This window comes from Castor canadensis, chromosome 17, assembly GCF_047511655.1.
Source record: "Castor canadensis chromosome 17, mCasCan1.hap1v2, whole genome shotgun sequence".
NCBI lineage: Eukaryota > Metazoa > Chordata > Mammalia > Rodentia > Castoridae > Castor > Castor canadensis.
Genome location: NC_133402.1, coordinates 68,222,951 through 68,247,794, shown reverse-complemented (window position 1 = coordinate 68,247,794; position 24,844 = coordinate 68,222,951). Strand labels below are relative to the sequence as shown.

The 24,844-nt window shown below is 45.5% G+C and overlaps 2 protein-coding genes across 16 annotated transcripts in view; one reads left to right on the top strand and one right to left on the bottom strand.

The window, feature by feature from the left end:
• Nucleotides 1-5,804, top strand: part of Cp (ceruloplasmin) — a 46,269-nt gene extending 40,465 nt beyond the window's left edge. For 3 of the 4 annotated variants that reach the window (XM_074060322.1, XM_020158342.2, XM_074060320.1), the window contains 2 exons: nucleotides 1,316-1,420; nucleotides 5,454-5,804. In XM_074060322.1, coding sequence (XP_073916423.1) covers nucleotides 1,316-1,419 — 104 coding nt within the window. In that variant the 3' untranslated portion in view covers nucleotide 1,420; nucleotides 5,454-5,804. Of the gene's footprint in view, nucleotides 1-1,315; nucleotides 1,421-2,660; nucleotides 2,971-5,453 lie in introns of those variants that run through there. The other variant, XM_074060319.1, reaches the window with a different exon arrangement.
• The window catches only part of Hps3 (HPS3 biogenesis of lysosomal organelles complex 2 subunit 1), a 32,139-nt gene that overhangs the window by 4,348 nt on the left and 2,947 nt on the right, over nucleotides 1-24,844 (bottom strand). For 8 of the 12 annotated variants that reach the window (XR_012443282.1, XR_012443283.1, XM_020158336.2 and 5 more), the window contains exons 2-15: nucleotides 22,955-23,446; nucleotides 22,441-22,612; nucleotides 22,258-22,343; nucleotides 17,659-17,851; nucleotides 13,293-13,374; nucleotides 10,809-10,963; nucleotides 9,232-9,340; nucleotides 8,340-8,521; nucleotides 7,400-7,580; nucleotides 6,307-6,540; nucleotides 4,980-5,165; nucleotides 4,183-4,371; nucleotides 3,242-3,349; nucleotides 219-425 (exon numbers count right to left, since the gene is read on the bottom strand). Coding sequence is in view for 7 of the 12 variants with exons in the window: in XM_020158336.2 (XP_020013925.1) it covers nucleotides 219-425; nucleotides 3,242-3,349; nucleotides 4,183-4,371; nucleotides 4,980-5,165; nucleotides 6,307-6,540; nucleotides 7,400-7,580; nucleotides 8,340-8,521; nucleotides 9,232-9,340; nucleotides 10,809-10,963; nucleotides 13,293-13,374; nucleotides 17,659-17,851; nucleotides 22,258-22,343; nucleotides 22,441-22,612; nucleotides 22,955-23,446 (2,576 nt within the window). In the remaining 5 variants the exon portion in view is untranslated. The other 4 variants (XR_012443285.1, XR_012443286.1, XR_012443284.1 and 1 more) reach the window with 2 other exon arrangements.

Here is a 24,844-nt window from a genome sequence, read left to right as displayed (position 1 = left end):
AATCACCTAGTTCATCTATAAGCAAGAGCTGTCACGATGATGACACACCATCCCCACCACCATGCTTTAACAGCATCTGACAGTAAGTACTCAAAGCCTATGGTTCACAGGCCCCGCAGCCCTGTCACACTGGACTAAACTGTCCCAGGTCTGCAAATGAGATAAGATTGTGGACCCAACGGCCACTGGTCATGCCCAGAGCAACCCGCAAAGCTTACCCGGCTCTCCTCTTTCAGCTGGTGATTTGCATAAGGGATGACAGCCTCCGGGCATCGCTCCAGCAGGGTATCTATGCACTGTTCATACTCTTTCAAGAGTGTCCGACAGAGAACGTGGACGCTGAGGCCAGCAACGGTGTCTTCTGAGAGTGAATCCAAGAATGGCACAATGGAGGCTATGTCAAATGAAGGGCCACACATAAGAGACTACAAACAGAAAAGTGAAATGTTATGGAATGAAGGCATCCAAAAATCCAGAGACAACACAGAGCACCCAGGTCTTTAAAAAGACCAACGCTCACTCGCTAGCAAAGGAAAAAGGAGAATGTCATTTTAGAGCACACACAAAGCACTAAGTCATCCTGAATCCACCCACAGCTTAAAGAAATAAAGAATAGAAAACAATCACTTTAAATATCATCATTTGATTTGCTACGGACAGATAAACTATAAATTACAACGAATGGGAATTCTTTCGGTCTCTACAAATCAACATGTGGTCAAAGGGTTATGTCCAGTGAGGCTCAACACAAGGGAAGTCATAGCACTGAAAATCCTAAGCAACTAAGTACTCGACAGTAAGGAAGGAGTTAGGTAATTTATGGTCCACTCACATGATGAAACACGGCACCAAGAGAATCACATTTTCAAAGGATGCTTAAGGAGAAGACACTTTTGTTAACAGGACGAGCATGAAAACTCTGGGAGAGAGACCACTGCACTTTGAAGCAGGTCAACTCCCGGAACACAAGGACAAAGCCCACTTTGTACTGTCTTTTCACACTGCCCTATGTTTCCAAATTTTCAATAATGAGCATACACCACATATACAACCAAGAATAAAATTTAACATTAAAAAATAAAGTGAGTAGAAGCTGATTGTTTCTATCAATAGCATTTGCCACAAGCTTACTGACAGGGACCAGGTATCATTTCAGTATTCAGAATTTCACTAGTATTTTACCTTGAAGCACTTCACCAGTATTTTGCTTTTACTATACGTAGTATTTCTGACTCTACCATCAAAATAATCTCTATCCTCCCCTTTCTCCTGAAAGAGATTCATTTTGATTTCCCCTGTATCTTTTTTGCTACAGCATCTTCTTGGACCTACAGGAGGCCATGGAGCTTTAACTACTCAATCTCACTCAGTGTGATTATTTTATTCCAAATATCTACCAAGGAATGGCCAGGAAGATAAGGTTGGTGTCTTTTCTTCCTGCAAGTGTAAAAATTATTCATCTGAATCACTTCCTGGCAGTTAAGATCAAAGATGAAATGGGTGACAGTCTCCCACTCACAGGATCTCCCAACCTGGAAGTCCACGAATCAGTCCTTGATTGAGTGGGATAAGGTGGGGTGGGCAGGAGCCAAGTGGCAGTGCCAAACCATGGCAAAAACAATAGTCAAAACTTGGTACAAAATGGGTTACTCGTTAACTTTCACCTGGCTTTACCCATAAAAGTAAGCACAATAGTTACAACACACCAATCAGTATGCTACCACTGGGTTAGAAAGGGCCCGATCTCAGGAGGCAGAGATCAGGAGGATCATGGTTCCAAGTCAGCCTTGGCAAACAGATGGCAAGACGCTGTCTAGAAAATTTCCAACACAAAACAGGGCTGGTAGAGTGCTTGCTTAGCAAGCGTGAGACCTTGAGTTCAAATCCCAGTACTGCCAAAAGAAAAAGGAAGTACTTTTAAATGGGCCTCAATTTCAATTTCATTGAATTCCACTTTTCAAACAGAAATTATAGATGTGTGATTCTGAGTCACCTGCTAATGTACTCAGGGCCCAGGCCATCCTGCGTGAACAGGCCACGCTTAAGTGATGTTTTCCAAATGAACAGATCTGAGGCCGAGCTGCAGGAGCAAGAAGTCTCTATAACAAGGACACTAGAGACAACAAGGGCCTCTTTGGTGATTGATTTGGGGGCAGGGTCTCACTCTGTAGCCCAGGCTGGCCTCAAGCTCATGATTCTCTTGCCTCACTCAGCCTTCCCAGTGCTGGGGTTATAGGTGTGCACTGCCAGGTCTGCCACTGCAGTGATTTGTGAAGAATGTAAGTAACTCCATTTCTGGGGACCACACCATCCTGTCTGGAGGCTAAGTCTAAGCAACATGGCCTCCAGTTTGTTGTTTGGTTCTATTGGCAATTGCCATGCTTACACCAACTCCCAAAGTTTAAATCAGGATCATAAACTCAAAAGCCAAACAAAAGGGGCCAAACGAAAGTGAAACCACCTAAGGGCAGCTGGGTATAAGGACAACAGACATGAAACGTATGCATCTGGGGCAGCGGAGTGTCCTGACAGAACAGCATGGGCCCTGCTCCAACCCTTAACTCTCAGCTGCAGAAGCCACTCGAGTCCTGGGTGACCAGTGCCGCAGAAGTTCTCAGGCTCAGAATTCTTAACACAGAATCAACCTTCATCTGTTGCAGCTACACTGGGCAGGCCAATGAGCTACCTGAAACTCAATGGTATGCACACCCAGCTGGGCCTAACGAACCAAGTCAAAGTCAGGCTACATTCCTCACTGCCAGTGCAATCCCTGAGGTCAGAACCCTCCAGGATGAACAAGACTCCAATCATGCCCCATTATTTCTGGAAAACCTTTCAGGAGCAAGATAAGCTGGCCACTCTGACCCACGCTCTGTAAGACAGATGGTAGTGGTTGGCTTGGGATAGAAGGAAAAAAAATTAAAAAAAAAAGTGGGTTACATCAATAAAAGCACGACTACACATCTGCCACACTTTCATGTTACAAAGTTTTTAAGCACACCTTGCAAATGAGGACAGCTGTCTGAGCTGGCATTAGTGCAGCCTCTCAGCTCAGTCCCCCATCAGCAGTTCCAGACAGAGGCAGATGCTCCCACCACAGCCCTGTGTGCACCTCTCTGCAGATCTTGTCCCAAAAATGCTAAATTCTGGATTAACAGAACCCTTGATGTCTTACCAAAGTTAAACCTTATACTGTATTATAATGTACATATTCAAAAGACAAACAGGCGTTTTTATTTACCTGTAACTTTGAAAGATCTTCCATGTAATTTTTATCCAGTAAGAAATCAGATGATATCAAGATATGAACCCAGGGATAGATTAAGCCATAATGACTACAGGTATTTATCTGGAACATAAAGGAAAATTGTCATAAACAAAATACAGCATCAAAAAACAAACAAAAACCCTTCTTGATCCATTCACAAAAAGAAATCCTCCCTATCTCTCTGCCACGTCACACTTGGTTTGCTCTCAGGGAATGGAAAGGCTGCTGGAATCCACTTCAGCCTTATCATCAGCACTGTTTCCTTGTATTTAAATTTTTAAATACTCTACAGAGGTACTTTCTAGCAAAATCAGCATTTCTGCTTCTGAGACAATTACACTCAAAAAGAGTAGACAGTAACGTCTCCAGGTAATTTTTATCTATGTTACTTTATTTGGGAAGCAAACTACTTCCCAGGGAGTTCCCCTTATTCAAGAAGTTGGTGACTTTTTCAGTTAACCCACTTTTGCCATGGCATCCGTGAGGGCCAATGGGGTTGGAAGAGGAGAGCAAAGAAGGGTAGGGAGAGTCCTCATGGCTGCCCAGCAATAGGACGCAGGCCACCGAGGCAGCCTCCCTCATGCAGGCCTTCTGAAGCGGCTCTCAGGGGACACTGTGGGTCTCTTCTCTCATGTTCCACTTAGTGACCCTCTGCCGAGGAGGCACAGACATGGTGGGGCTCTGGGAAAGCCAGCTGCCACACTGATTTAAATACTGAGGACTCTTAGCGAGTGACACAGGAACACTAGGAGGACACAACAATGATTTTCAACATGGGTAACTTCTGCATTTTAACTCAAGATTAAACACCTGGTGATAGGAAGCAAGGCTGAGTCTAAGCTGTAAAACCAGGAGACAGATGACTGCCGTATGTAAGCATGAGCTTAGGTTAAGGTGCCTTGCTGTAATCTTACCAGATCTTCTGCTGAGCGCAGGGGTGGCGTGTCAGGAGGCTGCCTCTGGGACAATCTCCAGATGTACTGTAATGTGAGCTTGAAAAACAGCTCTTGAAGTACCACATCTGGGAGACAGGCCACCAGCTGAGCTTCCCAGAAGTCCAGTAGGAGCTGAGGAATCTTGTCTTCACCGTGACCACACAGCATCTGGAACACAGTGAAACAAGTCCTGGATCTCAGATATAATGCAGCTCTGCTCAGGTTATGGCTGGGCTGAATGAACATCACACTGTCACATGAGCCATGCAGTGACCAACTCTTACCAATGGGGAGGTGCCATGGCAAGAGCAGCTCGACATGCTAACAAGAAACAGATCCGAGGTTGCATGAATGCATGCTCTCCAGAAATAGTCTTTCAACCTGTACTTTTCTGGCCTAAACCAGTGTGTGAAGTCCACTTTCTTCAAGAAACAAATAAAAAACTCACTTTTCTTATTCTTCTGATCCCTCTTCTCCATCAGTTTTGGGGTTTTTGTTTGGTTTTTTTTTTTTTTGGTGAGACTGGGGTTTGAACTTGGGGCTTTGTGCCTGCAAAGAAGGCAGGCACTCTCCCCTTGAGTCACACCTCCAGTCCATTTTGCTCTGATTATTTTGGAGATGGGGGTCTCTTAAACTATTTACCTGGGGTGGCATCACCTTAACCCTTCCAATCAGAGCCTCTCAAGTAGCTGGGATTACAGGAGTGAGCCACCATGCCTCCTCCATCAATTTTTTATAAAGCCATTCAGAAAAGTTACATTTTCAACATGACGAACCTTAAAGAAAGAATCTGCTTCTTCAATTCCAATTTTGCTGTTCTTCTGCAAGCCCAGGACTGAAGCAACCAGCAATCCAGGCTGAGCCTCCTTCAAGTGCACTGCAAACTCGGTTGGAACAAGCTGTCCCTTCTTCTGTTGGATCAACAGCCGAGGTTCCAGGATGAAGCCACAGACCAACTTCATCTTCAGATTAAGAGAGAACTTTAGGAAGAGTGTACAGTACATTGACATTGTCCACCTCCCACTTGTGATGTGGGGGAGCTGTTAATAATCTACTTTAGTTACAATTTTTCCTCACCTGTGAAGACCAGCTCCTATCCCGTTAGCGATCTTATGTAAGCTATTAATAATATATAAACAGTGAAACTTTCAATTTTGTGGACAGCTTTATATTTAGGCCTACTTCATTTGAAAAATGTATCTTAAGGTTTTTCCAAATTATGGAAAGAAAACTCTTCTTTTATTTTTTAGAATTCCACTCTTCAGAGCAGAAGATGCCCTGTGTTGACCTGTTCTCATCATGACAAGCCAGTCACTGGTACAGTGATAAGCACTTCTGCTCTTCTTGTTGTACAAAGCAAAGTCACACCGGAGGCATCTGACATGACACTGACGGCAACAATGCCCGGGGAGGTGCACCAGTTCCAGGTCAGGCTGCCTGGCTCGGTCCTGCCTCTACCACTAACCAACTGTGTGGTAACAGACTGGTTAGTTCAGCTCTGAGTCTCCACTGTCTCACATGTAGAATAGCTACACTGCACAGCATTGTTTTAAGAATTAAATGAGGTAACATATGCAAGGGGCTTAGAATAGCTCAATTAACATTGCCTCCAATTGTCTTCCCTTAAATGCAACATCTTTGGTTCATGACCTTAAGTGACCTTTCCTCCTCTGATACACCATTCAACTGTCCAATCCTCCACAAAAGTCACCTGTGATTTTCCCAGGTGGAGGCTGTTTTTTCACATCCTAGACTAGCACCCCCTGGCTGTTCTGACATGGCATCACTCTGTTCTGCCTTCAGAAAGCATGCCAATCTCTCAGGCTCCCTCTGCACAGAGCCTGTACGTCATCAGCAGCAAGCACAGTGCTCTGAGTGTCCCCGGCACTAAGCTGGGAGACAGCCAAAGGGATGTCTGCCACTGACATTTACCAGGCTTATTTCTTTCTCATTTGTCAAATGCAAAGTCTGACTGGGATCACTTCCCTTCTAATAGTAAGTGTTTTGCATTACAACAGAGCTAGAAAGAAGTCACAAGGCTGGGCACCTCAGGACCATCACACCTCGCTCAGCCTGCTGTCAATATCAGGCTGGGCACCGTACCTCTGAATGGCTTTGCATTTCCTTTCTATGCATGTCAAGGTCTCCCAGTTTCAGAGCCATTGCTGCCTTGGTTAAGGTCACTAGGATGGAGGAAAGTCCACAGGTGTCCAGACTCCTCAGGTAGCTCAAGGCAAGTGAAGGATCAGTATGCTTCATAGAAGGGCTGCAGAGGACATGGGGCAGCTGCTTTGGCTCAGCCGCGTGGAACAGCTGAGCCACTCTTGCTGCCAATTCCTTTGACGAGTATAAGCAAAGAACAAAAGATCAGTCAGTCAACAGAGAGCAATAAAATCAGCAAAAAAAGAGTGTGTTTGTGTGTACACAGCCAGGATACAAACACTGCAAATAAGATAAAATTATAGATTTCGGGTTTTTTTGGTACTGGGGATAAAATCCAGGGCCTGTGTGGGCTAGGCAAACTAGCATTATGTTTTGATTCAGAAACACGGTTGACACAGGTACATGGGAAACCTGAGATGACGGCAAGTGACCTCTTTGCTGAGTGACGATGAAGCAGCAGCAGTGAGACTGTGACCAACATCTCTAACACTTTAGCAGAAGAAAATAAGTACTTCATTAAATTGTATGGAAACGTCTTCAGTTAAAAACCACAACTCAGTCCGAAACATACCCAGTGAGGTAATTTACTTGAGAACATTTCACTTCTCTCAGAACGTCTGGTAGTCCAGCAACATTTAAAGTACAAGAGGGGCGAAAACGATCCTTACTAGTATATCTCATGGTCGCTCGCCCAGGCTTTTCCTAACTGAAGTTCAGACGTGGTGAAGGGGCAGCTCGGGCTGCAGGGACCACAGTGAGCAGCAGAGGCCAGGCCCACATTCTGTGTCACCCCAGCAGCCACACTCTTTATCCCGGGCAGGCTCCTCGGCCACAGTGACCACCTGAGTGACCAGGAAGCGTGAGAGGATGACCTTAACTGTTCTGTAAGCTACGGCTCTATGGCCACCGCTACAGAAAAGACAGTTTTCCAGGAAAAGAAGAGAATACTTAGAACTTGGTTTTTAAATGCTGTTTAAAATCACTAAAACGAAAGGTTAAAACATTTGCTGTAACTGCAGAAAACTCTACTCACCTCGCTTAGTTCTTCATCTAGGTTTTCGTACAGTGAATGATTGATATAAAAGATCAATCCCCGTTCATATTTCTGTGACTCATGATCTACCGCCCAGTCGACACGGGCCAAAACTTCAGTCAGGGACAAGTCAGACATCTTATAGTAGGGCAGAGCAAGGTGGGAATGCTGTGTGTCGAGCCTAAGGGAGGGAAATAAAAGCCCTCAGATGCATCATTTTTGAGACTGACACTCAAGACATTCAATAATAAAACAGAGCGTGCTTTCCAAAGACATAAATCCTGTCATTAGTAATCAGAACAAACTTGTAAGATTTATTTTAGAAGTCTTTCTAATTAGTGCAGCTTTTTCTTGCTCATAATAAAAAGGGGAAAACATTCACTAAATGAACTTAAATATTCATGATGTGCCTCTAGTGTTTATCAGTAGGAAAAGTCTGTCTCATTAATTCGTGATCATCCGCATGGGTCAAGTAAGTCTCTGAAACAATCAAATAGGGAAAATCTGTAGCAGCATTCTCAGAACTGGAAGTCCTGCTCTCCCACGAGCGCCTGTCTGACATCGTAAGGCACTGACTGCTGAGATGATATCACAGACTGTCCGACTGATACCTCAGTCAAGGCAAACAGACGATATACAAGCAACAGGGCTGTCACAGGGAGATCACTATCACAGACCAGATACGTCTGAAAAGAGCTTCACATTCCTAAGGGAAGTAGTGGGAGAGTCACAATGTGAGACTTACCGATCTTCCAACAAACTGGCTCTTTCCAGACAGGGTGGGTCATGTTCGTCATGGCTTCTGTAAGCCTAGCAAGTACCTGGCACAGTCTGTGCTCAACAAATGCTTGTGAAGCAAGTGGAAAATGAACCAGTCCCTTCGCTGCCAGAGATGTAAACACAGACAGGCTTCTGTGTGAGGTTCGCGGGCAGCACTGACCTGCTGTAACAGTCTCCCAGGTGCCCGCAGCTCTCCTTAAACGCCTCCATGAGCTCGGCCCTCTCTCCAGGCTCCAGCTGCTGGGCGTCCATCAGAGCAGCTCTGAGCAGCAGGTGCGCCTCGCTGAGAAGGTGGATGCAGCTCTGTGTCTTCACAGTCTTGTAGATGTCACTGTACTCCACCTAGGCAAGAGCACAAGAAAGACTCCAGAGTCCCCTGGTTCCTCAGAATGGCCACATGCCTTGTTAAGTGTTAATACTGGGGCACATTAAATACTGAAAGTGTTCCTGTCATTTGCTAGGGCCTCTCCTGGGTGTTTCCCTTCTGCACAATCTGTGGGTCACTCTAATGCACCCATGATTATAAACATTACTTTGTTAAACAGCTTTGCGCATACTGCAATATTAGTAACACAGTCAGCAGTAATTTGATCCCAGCTTCGCAAAGCTGGTGAACATGTTTGAAATGGTTAACTTTAAAGAAAAGTTCTGTGATGTGACTCACTCAGTTAAGATGAGTATCCTTCCCTGAGTTCGAACTGGTGAGCTTAGGCTCCACCACATCTGTAAGTCGCCGTGAATAAAAAAGCTGAGACAAAGCTGATATGATCGTCAGCATTAAAACACCAGGAACGAATCAGGCAACACTTAAACCTGATTCCGCTAAGGCTCAAAGTTAGAGGCTGTTTGAGTTTGGCCTGGCATACTGAGCCTCTGAGGAGGGAGTATGAATGGGGGAGTCTTGACTCAAATGTCAGAGGTGGAAAACGGGATGATGAGGAAGCCCCCACTGCCCTGTCACAGCTATGGCTGTGACATCCCAATGCATGACAATCACAGTCAACTTTACTCTGAACTTCTGCAAACAAGGACCACAAGTCTGAAAAAAGTACCATTTCTTTGTAGAGCTGCACAGGTGAGATGGTATTCACAATATACAAATTCCACCCAGCCTCGGCTACTGAGGGCATTCTGATCTTAACACTGGTATCTTTTCTAGAACTAGAAGCAAAACAAACGGTAAGAACTGCAAGATAAGACATACTGTTAATGAACTGCAGCTTTAATAACAAGTAACATCACGACATGACTTTCACTTACTCACTGTACAATCGCTTTCACACCCCTACGCCTACAGCACTTAGTGTTCTGTAATGACCACATATTGATATGTCAACTGCTTCCAATTCACTCTACAAGTGAATTTTTGAGCAATGAGCTCAAAAAATGGGCAACGCCCTGGTGGGCTCTGGACATCTCTCTCTGGGCATGGGGTCTTTCTGAGTACAGCAAGCTCTGTACCACAAATCTAAGCAGAAAGCACATGCAAAACACTCAGGTGCTGGGAAAACACAGAAGCCTGGATGTCTGCCCAAAGCACTACTTCATCTCTCGCTTTATCTGTGATGCATTTTCTTTAGTGTAAAATCTGGAAATTTTTGATCAAATGAATTTTCAAATAAAGTCATGATTTTAAAAATCATCTGAAAATACAAGGCCTTTAAAATGTCAAATATGAAGACTTCAACTTGTTTTCCTCTCACCAGAAAGCTTTTTAGGATCAGTCTCAGACCACCAGTCTACTCAAGTTACTCAACTACCTCTCGCTCTTGAGGGTGGGAACAAGGCACAGCACAATTCAAAAAAGCAAAAACTTATGTAAAAAGTAAAAACTTAAGATGAGTTTAAGTGTTACATGACTGGTAATCCCAACACTCAGGAGGCTGAGGCAGGAGGATTGTGAATTGGAGGACAGTCTGGGCTGCAAGGTGAAACCTTGTCTCAAAAGGAAAAAAAAAAAGGGAAAACCTGTACTGTAGACATGAAATACACTACATGCTTCTCTCCCAGAGTTCTATTGTGATTACATTTTCCTAGAGCACGGTTCCAGTTAGATTATACTAAGTTCACAGTACAGGAATCACGGGATGGAAGCATTTCAGAAGAATTAACATCCTGCCAAACAATGTGAGGTCAGAAAGCCTAAGAGCTATGGCAGAGATGGGTTTTGTTTTAAGGTAGCTCACAGACATGCTCTGAAGACAGACACACATTATCAGTGATTTCCTTTGCAATACCAGGAAACAACCTTTGGATAAAATTGCAGTACTGAGATTAGAGAAGCAAAGTACTGAAAAGTGTTTAGCGCAGGTGGGTACTCCAGGATCCTTCCTATTTACTGCACAAAAAAGCTTGCACTACCCCCCCCACTGTTATCTAAATTACCACTGATCTGTACTGAAACCATTCTGTAACTCATTTGCTCCTAAAAGTTCCATGGCCAATTGTAAAAGCTAGTAAGAGATCTTTACAGCCGTCTCTAAGTTCTCTGGAAAAGGACACGATTGAGAAGCCACCTGAAGGTTCCAAGTCTGGATTTACAAAGATGATAAACTAAGACATAGAGAATGCACCAGCTACACCTGATCCCAGAAGCCGGCGGGACTGTGAGCAGGGCGAAGGTGCTTACAGAAGCCTTCTGGATGAGTCTCTTCTCTCTGGGATGACCTCGGGATCTGCCTGGGTCAGAAGTATGATGTGGTTTTTAAAGTGACAGATAGCTTTCAAGCCTATGAAAAGCTGTATTCTTAAAGCGCACACATCCATACTGACAGGTGGGCAGGCCTGAAAAGGAAGAGTTACAAATTCATCCAAGGCATAAGGGTTTGTGAAATTTAATCTTCAAAAATTAGTCTGTTTATCTAATAACCGCCCCCCCAAATTCCAAATTCCTGTTCTTCAGAAAATGAGGCTACCTAAACCCATGTAACCAGCCATCTATCTTCTACAGACACTCAATGAACAAGCTCAGTGTCTGCTGACTGAATAAATGTAGAAAGAGGGTGGCCCAGCTGTGGGAAGTCCTACAGAGTGGCTCCTGCAGGCCACTCTGAAGAGCAGCCAGGGCTGGTACCTGCCACCCAGGAAATCCCCACTGACAGCAGCTGGCTGGAGGTAGCAGGGGGTATCTAGACAAAATCAGACACTTTGTAAAAAAGGACATTCTGTGGCTTCCTAATGCATGGGTGTGTGCAAGGAATGCCCGAGTGTTTGGATGGCCCGAGTGTGGTCCCTGGGGTGAGAACAAGCCTGTGACTACTAACAGGCAGGACATGCAGATGAACTGGAGGAGCCAGGCTGCTGTCCCGTATGGGGTCACAAATTCCAGGAGGACAGATAAGAAATGTAGCAGGACAGCTCCACAAATGATGTGGACAGGCCCTGCTCCTTGCCCACTGTCATCGTTCTCACCAGGGGCATCCCCATCATCCCTGTGTACAATGAGGCTGGGAAAAAACACAGATAAGGAAAACGCCTTATCTATGTTTTCATCTATGGAAACAGTCACAGAGGCCTTGGCTCTGGCTGAGAGCCAGATCCTCAGAAGAACAGGAAGTAAGATGCAGGCACTGTGTCTCAGACTCAGGTTGTGAAATCATTCCAGACAGCCTGGCAACCAAGGCCTGAGTCAGCCAGCGAGCTTGGTGACTGTGGGCTCCTTCAGGGGCATCTGGGATTTCAGAGCAGGTGGGGCAGGAGATGGGATCCCCACCGCCCTTCCCTCTTCCACCTCCCCCATCACCAGCTGCCACCTCTTCTCTTCCTTCCCTCACTCTCCTTCCCTCTGCTGTTAGAAGACTCAAGGACCTGAGATTCTCCTCACAGGTGGGCTGGTCCTGCTCCAGTTGGTTTTCAGAGCTGCACCTCTATCCCTATGGAAAGTTTGTGTCTTTCTGAGGTTTAAAAAAGTGGGGGAAGGAGAAAAGGACAAAGAACCAAGATTTTTCATCTGTCATCTTTCCATTTTTACTAGGGAAATAACGCTTATTTTTAAAATAAGCTCTTACTTGAAAAGACTCTGGGTACATCTTCTACTCAGAAAGGCCCCAAAACCCTGTGAGTCTGGTTTCCCTGCAGCTGAAGGCAAGCCCCAAGTGGGTCACAAGGAGTGACCACGGGCTGTGGGCCATACTGCAAAGGCAGAGCGCTTGTAAACGCACTGCATCCACCACATGGTGCAGTGCCCAGAAGAGGACCTGGCACGCCGGGCACTCCTAGGGGCTGGCGAGGCAACTTAACCGTTGTTACTGAGCACTTATTTTTTTGGGAAAAAAGGGTAGACTAACTTTCGAAAACCAGGCCATGGTAATTTGGGGATTCTGGCTGCATGTGTATTCACAGACGAACATGCGCTCAAATGCTGGCACAGAGGTGAATGGCAAAGATGACGACTGAGCCGACGGCAAGCACATTTCTGAGAGCAGAAATCAAGGTCATGTTGTCATCAACCGCCACATTTGTTTTGTGGTCAGAGCTTTCTCAGTAGGCATATCACTTCTCCTGAAGTGAAGGTTTTGATTAGCACATCCATTAACTCTTACAATACGTACAGAAGATTGTTGAAAGCTTGAGAAATAACAAGAATTTTAGGCATATCTGGTGGAAGTATAAATAAATTATCTTAATGCATCTTTTTCAGTTTTGTGCTAGAGTATACTAATATCTGTACTGTTTTGTTAATATCTCTGTACAACTGCCACAAATTCCTCTAAAAAACCTCTGTTGTACAACAAAGTCACAAACTGCTCTATGAAGCTGCACTATGTGTGTATATGTACACCTCTTTAAAAATTATGCATTAAAATCAACACTTAGTGAGATGCTTTCAAAGCAATCTTAAAAATCGTAAACCACAAATCACAAATGCTTACTATCTTACATCTAAAAGTTCTAATGCAGTGAAGATAGCCTGAAGGCCTCAGTCTTTGCCATGCTTAGACACAAGAGCAAAGTGCAGTGTCCACGCTCTCCCTCTCCATCTGGGGTCTCAGGCTGGCGGAGTGACTCAAGCAGCAGAGCGCCTGCCTACCAAGTGTGAGGCCCTGATTTCAAACCCCAGTACCAACAGAAATCCCAGATCTTAGGTCTCACGGTCACCACAGCCCATCCTAACCTTCAGGGTAGTGTCCATGTAGGGGTCCTCCTCACGAGCCACCGCTGCACTGCACCGTACGGTGAAGCACTGCAGGTTGTTGCTGAGGGAGACAAGAGAGGCGCTGAGCAAGGTGGAGCCTAGAACCCACTCCCGCAGTGGGGAGGGCCCAACCTGCAAACAGAGCAATGTGCGGGGAGGGAACACTCGTGCTTGTGAAATGCTGAGGAGTTATGACTGCTTCTAGGAAGGAGAGTACCAGGCATCCTCGTGGAGGATTAAGCACATATAACTGGTCCTCACCTCATCCCTACTGAACCAGAATCTCATGGCTGAACCTGGACACATGTGTTTCTACTGGATGTACAGTCATCTGACTGGATGTACAGCCCTAGGTAAGAGCCACAGATCTCGGTCAACATCCTCTTCTTACAGACAACGTGAGACCCAAGATCTGGAGCAAGGAATGGATGAGCAACTGTACAGCAAAAGGACCGAGGCCTTCTGGAAAGGGTACGACACCACCTGGTGTCATCTGTTGAGGCTAAGTCAATACCAATTCCAACATTAAAAATAGTTATCAGTTTACTTAGAAATTACTGCCAAACCCAGCTTGTAGTGGGCCCACAGGAATGACTTTTAAAAGTAACCTAGAGGGCTAGGGGTGTGGTTCAAGTAGGTGAGAGCCTGCTTTGCAAGCAGGAAGCCCTGAGTGCAAATCCCAATCCCACCCCCCCCCCCCCCGCCAAAAAAAAGCAAACTAGAAAGTGGGAGAGGTAAAACAAACTCTTAGAACTAAAAAGACCTCTAAGACTAAAGCACCCCTCACAGCAACGTTGTGGGGGTGCCCCTTCCACAGAAAGCACTCTGGCCTTCAACTGGGGGCTCTGTCCTTGTAGTGAGGGCAGACAGGGGCCTCCAGCTCCATCCCCACAGTCAGAGGAAATGACCTCTGTGGCCAGCATGGTACTGGGACAGCAACACCACCATTTTCAAATTGGATCAGTGTAAACTGTGGGGGGAGCAAAACCAAGACCTACGGTGCAGCCACTGTGACCGAGGACAGCAGCACAACCAGAGACCAGTGACCTCAACTACAGGGTGAGGATGGGAGGTAGGGCCTCTGAGTCACATGCACCTCAGCGACCCAGCTGTGGCTGCTGCTAGACTGCCAAGCGAAAGTTCCAGAGGATGAAATGAACTCCAACGTGCAGGCGTGGAAAGACGTCCGAGATAAAAGAGAATGCTGCTGCACGGTGGGCAGAGCTCGCTCCACGTCTGTGAACGTAACTCACAGGAGGAAATGCGCGATGAAGAAAACAAAGTTGGGGGAACATACAGGGTGTAGGATTATGAGGACTTTTTGATTTAGGTATTCTCATAAAATTATTTGATATGGTTTTATACTGCGCCTTGATTCTTAAAAAAAAATTTTTTTTAAACTTTTATTTATTTTTATTTTTTGGTGGGACTGGGATTTGAACCCAGGGCTTCATGCTTGCAAAGCAGGCACTTTACCACTTGAGCCACACCTCAAGCCCCCAAAAACCAATTTTTTAAAGATATATAAAAGGGCTAGTAGAGTGACTCAAGTGGTAGAATAACTGCCTAGTAGCATGAGACCCTGAGTTCAAACCCCTGTAGCACAAAAAAAAAAAAAGCTGGATGCCAGTGGCTCTCACCTGTAATCCTACCTACTCAGGATGGATAAGAGTTCCAAGCCAGCCTGGGCAAATTAGTTCGTGAGACCCTATCCTGAAAAGAAAACCATCACAAAAAAGGGCTGGTGGAGTGGCTCAAAGTGTAGGCTGTGAGTTCAACCCCACTACCACCAATGTTGAAGAAACTTTTCAAGATAACCTTATCAGACAACGTACTTCTGAAATATGTATCACTGGGTAAAACTTAATTAAAACATGTAAAAATGAGTTCAATGATAGTTTAAAAATAGGAGTGGGGTTCCTTCAGAATCTGAACTTATCACAACTTTTCTAATGTCTAACGGCTCCACAAATTAATGATGTCAGAGTATATTTTGGTGTCAATATTAAGAAAAGCTCCAATATCTTCCTACCAGTGGTAGGAATATCTGGAAATTTTAAATGCCTTCAAAACCTCACAACACTGTTTTCAGGTCTCTGCATTCCAAATTAATTCATGACCTATGTATAAAAGAGAGGGGAAGGCCAGGCGTGGTGGTGAACACCAGTAATCCCAGCACTTAGGAGGTGGCTACAGGAGGACCTTGAGTTTGAGGCCAGCCTGGGCTGCATAGAAAGACGCTGTCTCCAAAAAGAAAGAAAGAAAGAAAAAAAATGAAAAAAAGAGGTAAGGATATAAATTTAGTAGCTCCACTCACCAAATTCTCAGTGTCTTCTCCATGTATGCAATCAGGAGAAAGAGGACAGTCTTTTGCATTTGGGGACAGAAATTAGCACCTCCATTCCTTCAGTCTCCTTTCCCTGGTTTCTGATATGCTTCAGATTTCTAGCTTTTTCTACTTCCTTGAAGACCCTTTTCTTCTCAGCTTACTAAACATGACCTTCACCAGAGTTTAGTCCTCCAACGACTTTTCTCTGCTGCACACCCTCAGGGTCATTTTTTTTGAGAATCAGCTCTTTGTTGATGGGAATGAATATATGAGCCTTCCTCTCCATCCTTAGCTACAGTCTTACCTGTCCAAAGCCTGTTAGCATCACTCCTGATATTCCATGAGCATCTCAACATGAAATGTTGAAACCAAACACCAGCCTCCATTCTTCCATAAATCCAGACTCTGCACCCTTGGTGGGGTTTTCCACTCCTTCTCAATCCCCATTATTTTGTTAGACTCCTTAAGAAACTCTCCATGAAGCCGCTCCTATCTATCCTTACTTCTCTCCCTGCCTCTGTCCTTCCTGGATACAGTCCCTCGATCTTCCTTCCTGAACCATTCCACAGCTTACTCGCTCACCCTCCCTGGATTCATCCTCCACAGCCTACTCACTCATCCCTGCTGGATCCATCCTTCATAGCCTGCTGGCTCATCTGCATTTGACCCACGCTCCATAGTCCATTTGCTCATCTGTGTTCCATCCATCTCCATGAAGGCCCGGTTAGTTTTCCTAAGCAGTGTTCTGAGACATCACTTCTCTGTTTCGTTTTTCAAAGCCTTGAGCTAGCTCTCTATCGCTGTTCCCAGCACTTCCCTACTCTTTAGCATCTTCACATTTGAAGAGTATCACTACACCACCCTCTGGAAGTGGGAAGGCAAGCTAGCGCCACACTGTTCCCTGAAGACACACACACTCTCACTCCACTGTCCCTTACACTGGAATCAGGAGGGAGCAGCCCCCAGGAGTGGGCACAAACCCTAGGTGTACTCTGCAGAGCCTCCTGTATGCTCCAGCACATGCTGGGGACTCTGACACTCCACTCAGTTGAAAATGAGAATTCAGTGCTATGCAATTTACTACTGGCTATTTCTGAAACAGTGGACATAGCCTTCGTTCAATCTTCCCTCTGCCTATAGTGCCCACTTCCTCTAACCTCCACCATTCAAAAACTCTAACACAACCATCCTTCTGACACTTCCCTACATGACCTGGCCAAAAGTAATTTCCTCCTCCCAGGACACACTGCACTTCAGGAAGTCTTAAGATCTTATGCAAAAACCTCCCAATGCTCGTGCCCCTGTGTGTGTCTCTGGCATTCTCTTACACTGTTGCTTTAGAGCAGATGATCTATCTAATTCACAGTTGCTTGGTCAGAGAGAGACCAAAGCTGCCCTGAGTATAATATAGGTTCAAAAAACAGGAAACAGAACCAAAAGCATTACTCAGCGATGAGATAAAAGGAAATGAGGTCAAACTCCTGCTTAGAGTCCTGTTCACATGCCAGTGTGCTGTGGCAAGACGGCCCAAAGACAACTGTCATCAACAAGCCAATTGACCGTTTCCCGACCTAGACTCATCAGGGCAGAGTTGGGCCATCCTTCTGGCCTCTTCACAGTTCTAACTCATTAGGGAAAAACTTGACTCCTACTGAAAGAACATGGGAGCCATCAGACAGAAAACCTAAAAAAGGAAGCTAAAGAACTGTCCAGCCAGCCCCAATGAACTTTCCTTGGAATTCCCTATGGAGCTTCCCATCTGAAGATCCAGATCTCCTTACAAGGAGGTCCACCTAGCCTAAGGAATCAAAACACAAACAAGCCAGCACCTGAGACTTTCACACTGGAAAGGCAGGAATGGGTCATGTGACATGTGACACATAGACAAATGTGGCTTGTAACTTACAGTGCTCTCTGCTAGTTCACAGGATTTCCAGTTAAAGATTTAGGTAGCATCTCAAGAATTTACAGGAAAATAAGTGACTCAAAGGCCAGCAAGTGACACTGTAACAGTACCTTGTGATGACGTGCAGAAACTGTGGCGTGAGCACTGCCTGCTGAGAAGTCTCAGGGTACTGGTAGACCGACATTAACTCCACAGACTTGACAACCATGTACAGATAACCCATGTGAGGCAGTGAGAAAAAGCAGAAGAGACTCAGCAGCTCTCTTTCCTGAGACAAGTTTTTTCCACTGGAAGTAGGAGAACCTGCATTCAAATACGAAAAATAAATAGCATGAAACCAGTAACTAAAGGGGGAGAATCCATGCCTTGACTTTCCTATGTGGACTACACCCTTGGGTAGCCAGAGTGGTTCTTTGCAGAAGAATGCCAGTTGGAAATGAGAAAGGAGTGACATCATTGGAACATCACCATTTTGCAGCCCCTACTAAATAAACACACGCATGTAAAGACCAGCGATGGCTGTCAACATGACAGAAAGAGGCCTCCAGACACCACAGGCTCTCCAACAGAGCTTGGCACTACTCATGCTGCAAACAGTAATAATGACCTTCCAGTCAAGCCCGAGTCTAGACCAACACAAGCAACAGAAGTACACACATCTGCAATTTAAAGTTGTCTATAGTATTTTTAAAAGTAAAAAGAAGCAGGTAAAGATGAATAACATTGCATTAATCCAACGTATTTAAAATCTTGCCATTTCAACAAGCAATAAAGAAACTAGCATACACATATACAGTTGTGCACTAAGTCTTCAAATTCTAGTGTGTATTTTAAACTTACAGTGTTTCTCAGTTTACACTAGTCTTAATGTCCACTGCTCAGCAGCAGCACTGGCTGTTACCATACTGGACAGTGAGATGTAGACCTCACTAACCAACTCACATGGAAACACAGAGGACACAGGAACATGACAAATGATACTGCAAGTAGTCATCTGATTTGGCAAAATTCAGATTGTGGGAAATTTTGCAGTACAAGTCCAATTTTTGCCAAATAAATTGAAAAGAAAAGGGAAAGAGAAATGAATAACTGACAGCTTAAAAAGAGATTTAACTATTTAGGAGGCAGAGATTAAGAATACTGTGGTTCAGGGACAGCCTGGGCAAAAAGTTAGGAAGACCCCCTTTCAACCAACAAATAGGGTGTGGTGGCAAACACCTGTGATCCCAGCTACCCAGGAGGCGAAGAGGCTGGCCTCAAGCAAAAACACGAGACCCTATCTAAAAAATAACTAAAGCAAAAAGGGCTGGCGATCTGGCTCAAGTGGTAGAGCACCTGCCTAGAAAATGCAAAGTCCTGCAGTTCAAACCCCAGCACCATAAAATAAATTTTTAAAAAATTTTAAAAAGCGTAAGAGACTTGAAAGACATAGCAACATATATTGTTTGAGTATCTGACTCAAATAGATGAGTTGTAGAAGACACTTTTTTAGACATGAGGAAAATGTGAATGCTGACTAAACATCTGATGATATCAAGGACTATATGAAATAGTGTCTTGAACTTATGTCAAATAACTCCTCCTGATTAGAGAACACTGAAATGGTATAAACTTCAGGATATCAAAACCCCACCTACCCACCCCATCCCACAGTATGGAGCAGGGACCGTCATGGCAGCCGTGTGGTGTGTACAAGGCAGTTTACTGCACTATCTCCTCAATACTAATGGTGTTTGAAATTTTTAAAACCAAAGCTTTAAAGAAGTGCTCCTCCAGAGATCCCTTAAGAATGCCCATCAAAGTCAAGCACCTAGTTCTGCCAACTGGCCAGTGAAGCGAGCTTTTTTCTCACTCGTTACTACTGAACCTAACTGGGCCTAAGTGGGTGGCGACGGAAGATTCAGAAAGAACACAGGATACACAGACAGACAGAAAGTTGGGGCCAGGTGTGCTGGGCGCTCAGGTGGAGACTCACAACAGCCTCATTGCTTCTTTTCTCTATTATTCTCTTCATTTACTCTGCCTCTTTTCTCTATCTTTATTCTTTAAGGCCTTACTCCTTTACAGTTCTTTAAAACCTTGCTTCTAAAGTCTTCTTTCTATTCTTTAAAACCTCACTTCTAGTCTTCTTCTCTGTTCTTTAAAGTCTCTTTCCTTAGACTCACTCTGTCCCATGTTTTCTCTTAGCTTTTCTTTGCTCCTAGATTTGCACTGTCCCATGGTCTCTCTTTAGCTTTCTTAAAGTGTCGGCCCTCAGACTTGCTAGCAATTCCCCTTTAGCAATTTCCCTTCAGCAATTCATTTTCCCCCTTCAGCCATCTCCCCTCAGCAATCCTCCCTTGCAAAAGCCTTCCACATCCCAAAAGCCAAAAGTCTGGTGTCCTTCTTCAGTGAGTCTTTTATATCCAGTGGTAAACAGGGTGGAGCAGCAGTTCTTGGGGAGCGGTGTGACACTGTAACAGGAGGAACGTGTGTTAAACAACTTAGGAAAGCCGTTGAGCTGCATCTCACCTTCTTGCTCTCTTTTGTGACTGATGCTGTACCAAATCTCAGCCTACAGATTATTTGACATAAACATCTTAGGAAAAGTAGCTGCTCTGCATCTTATTCTCACCCTGTTCTGCGGCTGGGGCTGTGCCCAACTCAGCCGACAGAACATTGGGCACAGCTGTACTTACGTCCTCACAGACTTCTCCTACTCTGCTCTCCACAGGCCAGCTCTTTCCTGCCTCTTCTTTCCTACACACACCCAGGCACCAGCCAAACAGAACTGCTCACCAACCTCCAGACACGTGATGTTTTAAACCAGGCACATGTTGGTTTCCCTTATGTAGTATCTTACCAAAATCTCTGTCTTCTACACGTTCCACTCATCTCTTGGGGCCCAGCTTCAACATAACCACCAAACCACCCACTTGTCCACACAGGAAATATTCACAGAGTGCCTGTCAAAGGGCTGCTGCTCTACATTCTAGGTACCCCAGGGCACAAGACATGGCAACCACTCTCACAGGGTCGCATTCTAGAGCTGGGGATTGCAATGGAGGATAAACAAGGAAACTCTTCAGTGTGTAGAGAAGGGATATTGTACATTGAGAGGTCAGGGACGTCCTCTGAGACAAGGTGACACATTTGAGCTGAGTGCTGAATGACTTTGACAGCATTAGTCATGCAAGATCTAAGTGACATATACTCTAAGGTGAGGAAGTAGATATGTAGTTGGTGCAGCTGAAGAAGAAAAAGACCACTGTGGATGGAGAGGTAAGCAAGGTGAGAGTGAGGTAAGAGGAGTTGAGTTAGGTCATGCAGGCCATGGCAGGACTTGGAGCCTTTATTCCAAGTGCTCTGGAAGCTCTCTGGGTTAAAGAGTAGACCATCTGTTTTGGCCATGGGCCCTAGCTGGTCTCAAGCCTTGTGTCACATCCCCCCTCCCTTGCTCTACTCTCTGTGGTCTTACTTCTCTCAGTTCCTCCAATATGGGCTCCTCCACCCCCACACAGTCTTTGCTGCTTCCTCTCCCCTGCACCAGTTGCATCCCACTCAGCCCAATTCTCCTTTCGGATCCTTTCTCAGGAAGCCTTCCCAGACCAAGGCTCACTGTGGGTTCTTCCCCACAGAGCACTCACTCAGTGCATAACACAGCGAACATCACACTGTAGCAGCCCCATAACATAAACCAGCCTCGTGACATTTTAGGAATGTGGAAGCTCCTGTGACCTGGGAGAAGCGGAGGAACCAGCTCGGTCAGGGGACCAAAAGGTACAGGAGGCCTGCACACACCAACAGGATTCCACTACAAACTGTTCTTTAGATTAGGGTGGAAGCCATGTGCTATATGTATAATACTCCCAGTCCAGTGCTCAGGGGGTACCCGGTTTCCAGGTTCCGCTATGCGTCTCTCTGTTCAGCCTTTCGATATCAATAGTTCCTTTCCTGCCTGTAACTCCGGTGCTCCGGCCTCTTATTCTTAAGAATGTTCTGAGAATAAGAACACAGTGGCGCATCCGTGGATTCCCCTGTGACATCTGACACCTGTGACAGCCTCTGAAGTGCAGAGGGTAAAAGGGTGCTACCTACTTTTACCAGTTCCCTAATATTCAGCACAGCAGACATGCAACAGATGTTTAGTAAAAAATAAGTAAATAAATAAATAAAATGAAATGAAGGTTATAAAAACACTAGGTCAGAAAAATACCTTTTTCTAGACACTGTCTAAAGATGTCAGGCAGGCCATGACCAAAGGCAAAGCCTGCTAGTGAGTCTCCACGTCGGGCTCATTAGGTCCCTGGCAGGAACCAATATGATGCCCAGCTCCAAAACCAACCCACGAAGTCAGTCTCCAGCATCAGCACTTTAACATACTGGAGACAGCCAGTGTGTGGCAGGGCTGAGAACCAGGGCTCTGAGTGAACTTCCACCAGGGCTCTCCTGAAAGCCTGGGTCACAAGGCTGCCCTAAGAAGCTTGTAAGAACCCAGGTAGGCCTCCGCTCAGCAGGACTCCAGTGTTCTTGTGGGCCTAGCGCTCATTCTAAAAGGGACAAGGATTTTTGTCTGTTGCCCTCTCCTGGCTTCACTTCTCCAGACATGACAGCTTTGCCGTGCTCACAGGTGTGTGCTAAGGAACTTGTCCAAGGGCAGACTTGGTGAAGGAATCAAATCTGGTACCTGCGTGCTGGGCCTCCTTGCACCCACACCTCACAGTACATACCTGTCTGGTAAATGGGGAGCAGCTGGAGTGAATGCAGCTTGATGTCGTCAGACAGGACGCAGAAGGAAATGTCAGGAGTGAAACGTCTGTGGGGTTAAGAGGACAGGGAGGGAACATCTCAGTTCCACGTACTCTGAGCCGGCACGTGAACATGAGATGCTCGTGAGCGGAAGTGCTCTGTACCTATAGAGCAGGTGGTGAACGTGAGAATATTCTACTTTTTCATCAGCTAGCCCTGTAGATTCCAGCGTGATAGATACTCCAGACTGCTCACTTTTCTCCCCCAGAAGTTCCATGGGCTTCTGGCAGATAACAAAATCATCTGACTCAAGCTGTGAAGTCTCATCCCTGGTACCTTAAAAAGTAAAACGTAAGAGTTAATCAACTTCAGGTACAACTACGTGCTCAGTGAAGTCTAGAGAAGGTGCCGGGCACGGCCGTCCAACTAGAGAACACGGGAGTTGAGGTTAGGAGCCCTTGCAGCAGGGCTGATCCATGACTTACGCTGAGAAGTGTCTGAAGAAACACACCCTATGACACACGGCAAGAAGTGGACGGCCAGCTCAGGATGTCAGAGAGCAGCTACGTCTGTACACAACGTGGCTGGGCACCACATATCCAAGTGCTTCAGCCTTCCAAAGGTGAAGGCTCTCTCTATTGCTAAATCAAGAACATTTACGTGAAACTCGCCGTTTACCTTGGGCTGGTCTCCTTGGATCACTGGTCTTACGTGGATGGTGATTAACTGCCTTTCCATTTTTAGGGCGTGACTCCAGTTTCAGGATTAAGACTTCTAAGTCTGACATGACAGCAACGTACCCCACACAAAAAGAAATTTCAACAGGAGTGATGTTGTCTATGTGTATAATTAAAGAGCGCTCGAAGTCCAATATTGACAACTCCTCACTAATGACCTGATACTTCAAACTAAATAAAACTAGCTTATTTGAACAGCCAACAAGGAGGTCTCCTTTCACAGGGCAGCAGGAAATGCAGAGGGGTGCCTCAGACAGTGGCATTTCCACAATGGACATCTGGTCTCCGAAGGCGGCACCGGAAGGGGCCTCCACCTGGTGCCCCACCATCCTGATGCACACACGAGAGTTCTCGGTCCTTTTACTTCTCCAGTTCACATAAGCACGCAGAAACGTGGCTTTGTTTTTCTCCTCAATTGTGACCAAATAGTCTCCTGAAAAAGAAGCGAGGGCGTGCTTGGTTACTCATTGGAAACACAGCCACTTACTTTGCTGGCATGATACGGAGCCCAAGAATCGCTAAGCCAAAGACTGACTGAACCCTGAAAGCAGCGGGATCAGGAGTATTCCTAAATCACATTGGGCACTGAGGTTCTGACACCATTCTCTTCCCACCTCAGTGTCTTACAATAACTACTAATATTCTTGAAGCAGGCAGAAATTCTACATCTTATTTCCTGTACCAGCTGAGTGTTCCTCATGGCTCTAAATCTACAGCTCCAACAGAGTTGTACCGACGAAATGGTTTGGCAGCATTGGTGTACTGTGTGACTTACTAAAATCAGGAATAGATTAAGGAACTTGGAGTTTAGCAGAACTCATACTTGACAGTCCCTCCCTTCCCACAAATCACATGCTGAGAAATAGCAGAAAGCTACAAATACTAAGTGAAACATACATAAAGGTAATTTCCTCTTAAGAGTTGATCACAACACATTTTTAACTTATAAAATAACATTTGTTGTGAGAAGTCAAATGGTAGAGAGATAAAATGGGAAGCCTAATGCCCTCCCCTGCAGGCTCCCCCCCAGGAGCCAGCATTACCTTGGCCCCCACCCTTTCCTCTCAGTAAATCCTTCCCTCCGGGTTGATATGTAGATATCTAGCATCCTTCTTTTTTGTGGGGCTGGGGTTTGAACTCAGGGCCTTCACCTTGAGCCCCACTGCCAGTTCTTCTTGGTGATGGGGTTTTTGAGATAGGGTCTCAAGAACTACTTGCCCAGGCTGGCTTCGAACCTCAATCCTCCTGATATCTGCCTCCTGAGCAGCTAAGATTACAGGCGTGAGCCACCAGCACCCAGCTCTGACATCCTTCTTAATGTCCGTAAAATACCCTACCCACACGGGTGCCATAATTTATTCAGCAGTTCCCTTATTCCTCTCTCCCTCTCTCTCTCTCTCTCTCTCTCTCTCTCTCTCTCGCTCTCTCTCTCTCTGCTTCAAGCATTCCCAGGTGTTTCATTCTGTAACACAGAGGCCTATAATTATACAGGTACTGGGGGCTATAATAGCATGGATTTCTGGAAGTGAGAAATGTTGGGCAAAGGGCAGGCCACTTCAAAATCAGTAGAAACTGCCAGGCTAGCACCATTAGATGACAGTGCCCGGGCGGCTGGCACGGCTTGCACATGAATGCATCCTCACCAGTGCTGGCTCTATCGGACAGGCCATTGTAAAGCTAGCAGTTTTTCCTATTTTATCAGCCATGTGTAGTTTCTCTTCTCCAAGGTCCCCATTTTTCATTAGGTTGATTTGTTTTCCTTATCAAAGGAATGTAGCTCTCTGAGAAAAAAAGGATACTACCATTTTGTTGGCCATGCCTAGGAAGTAGT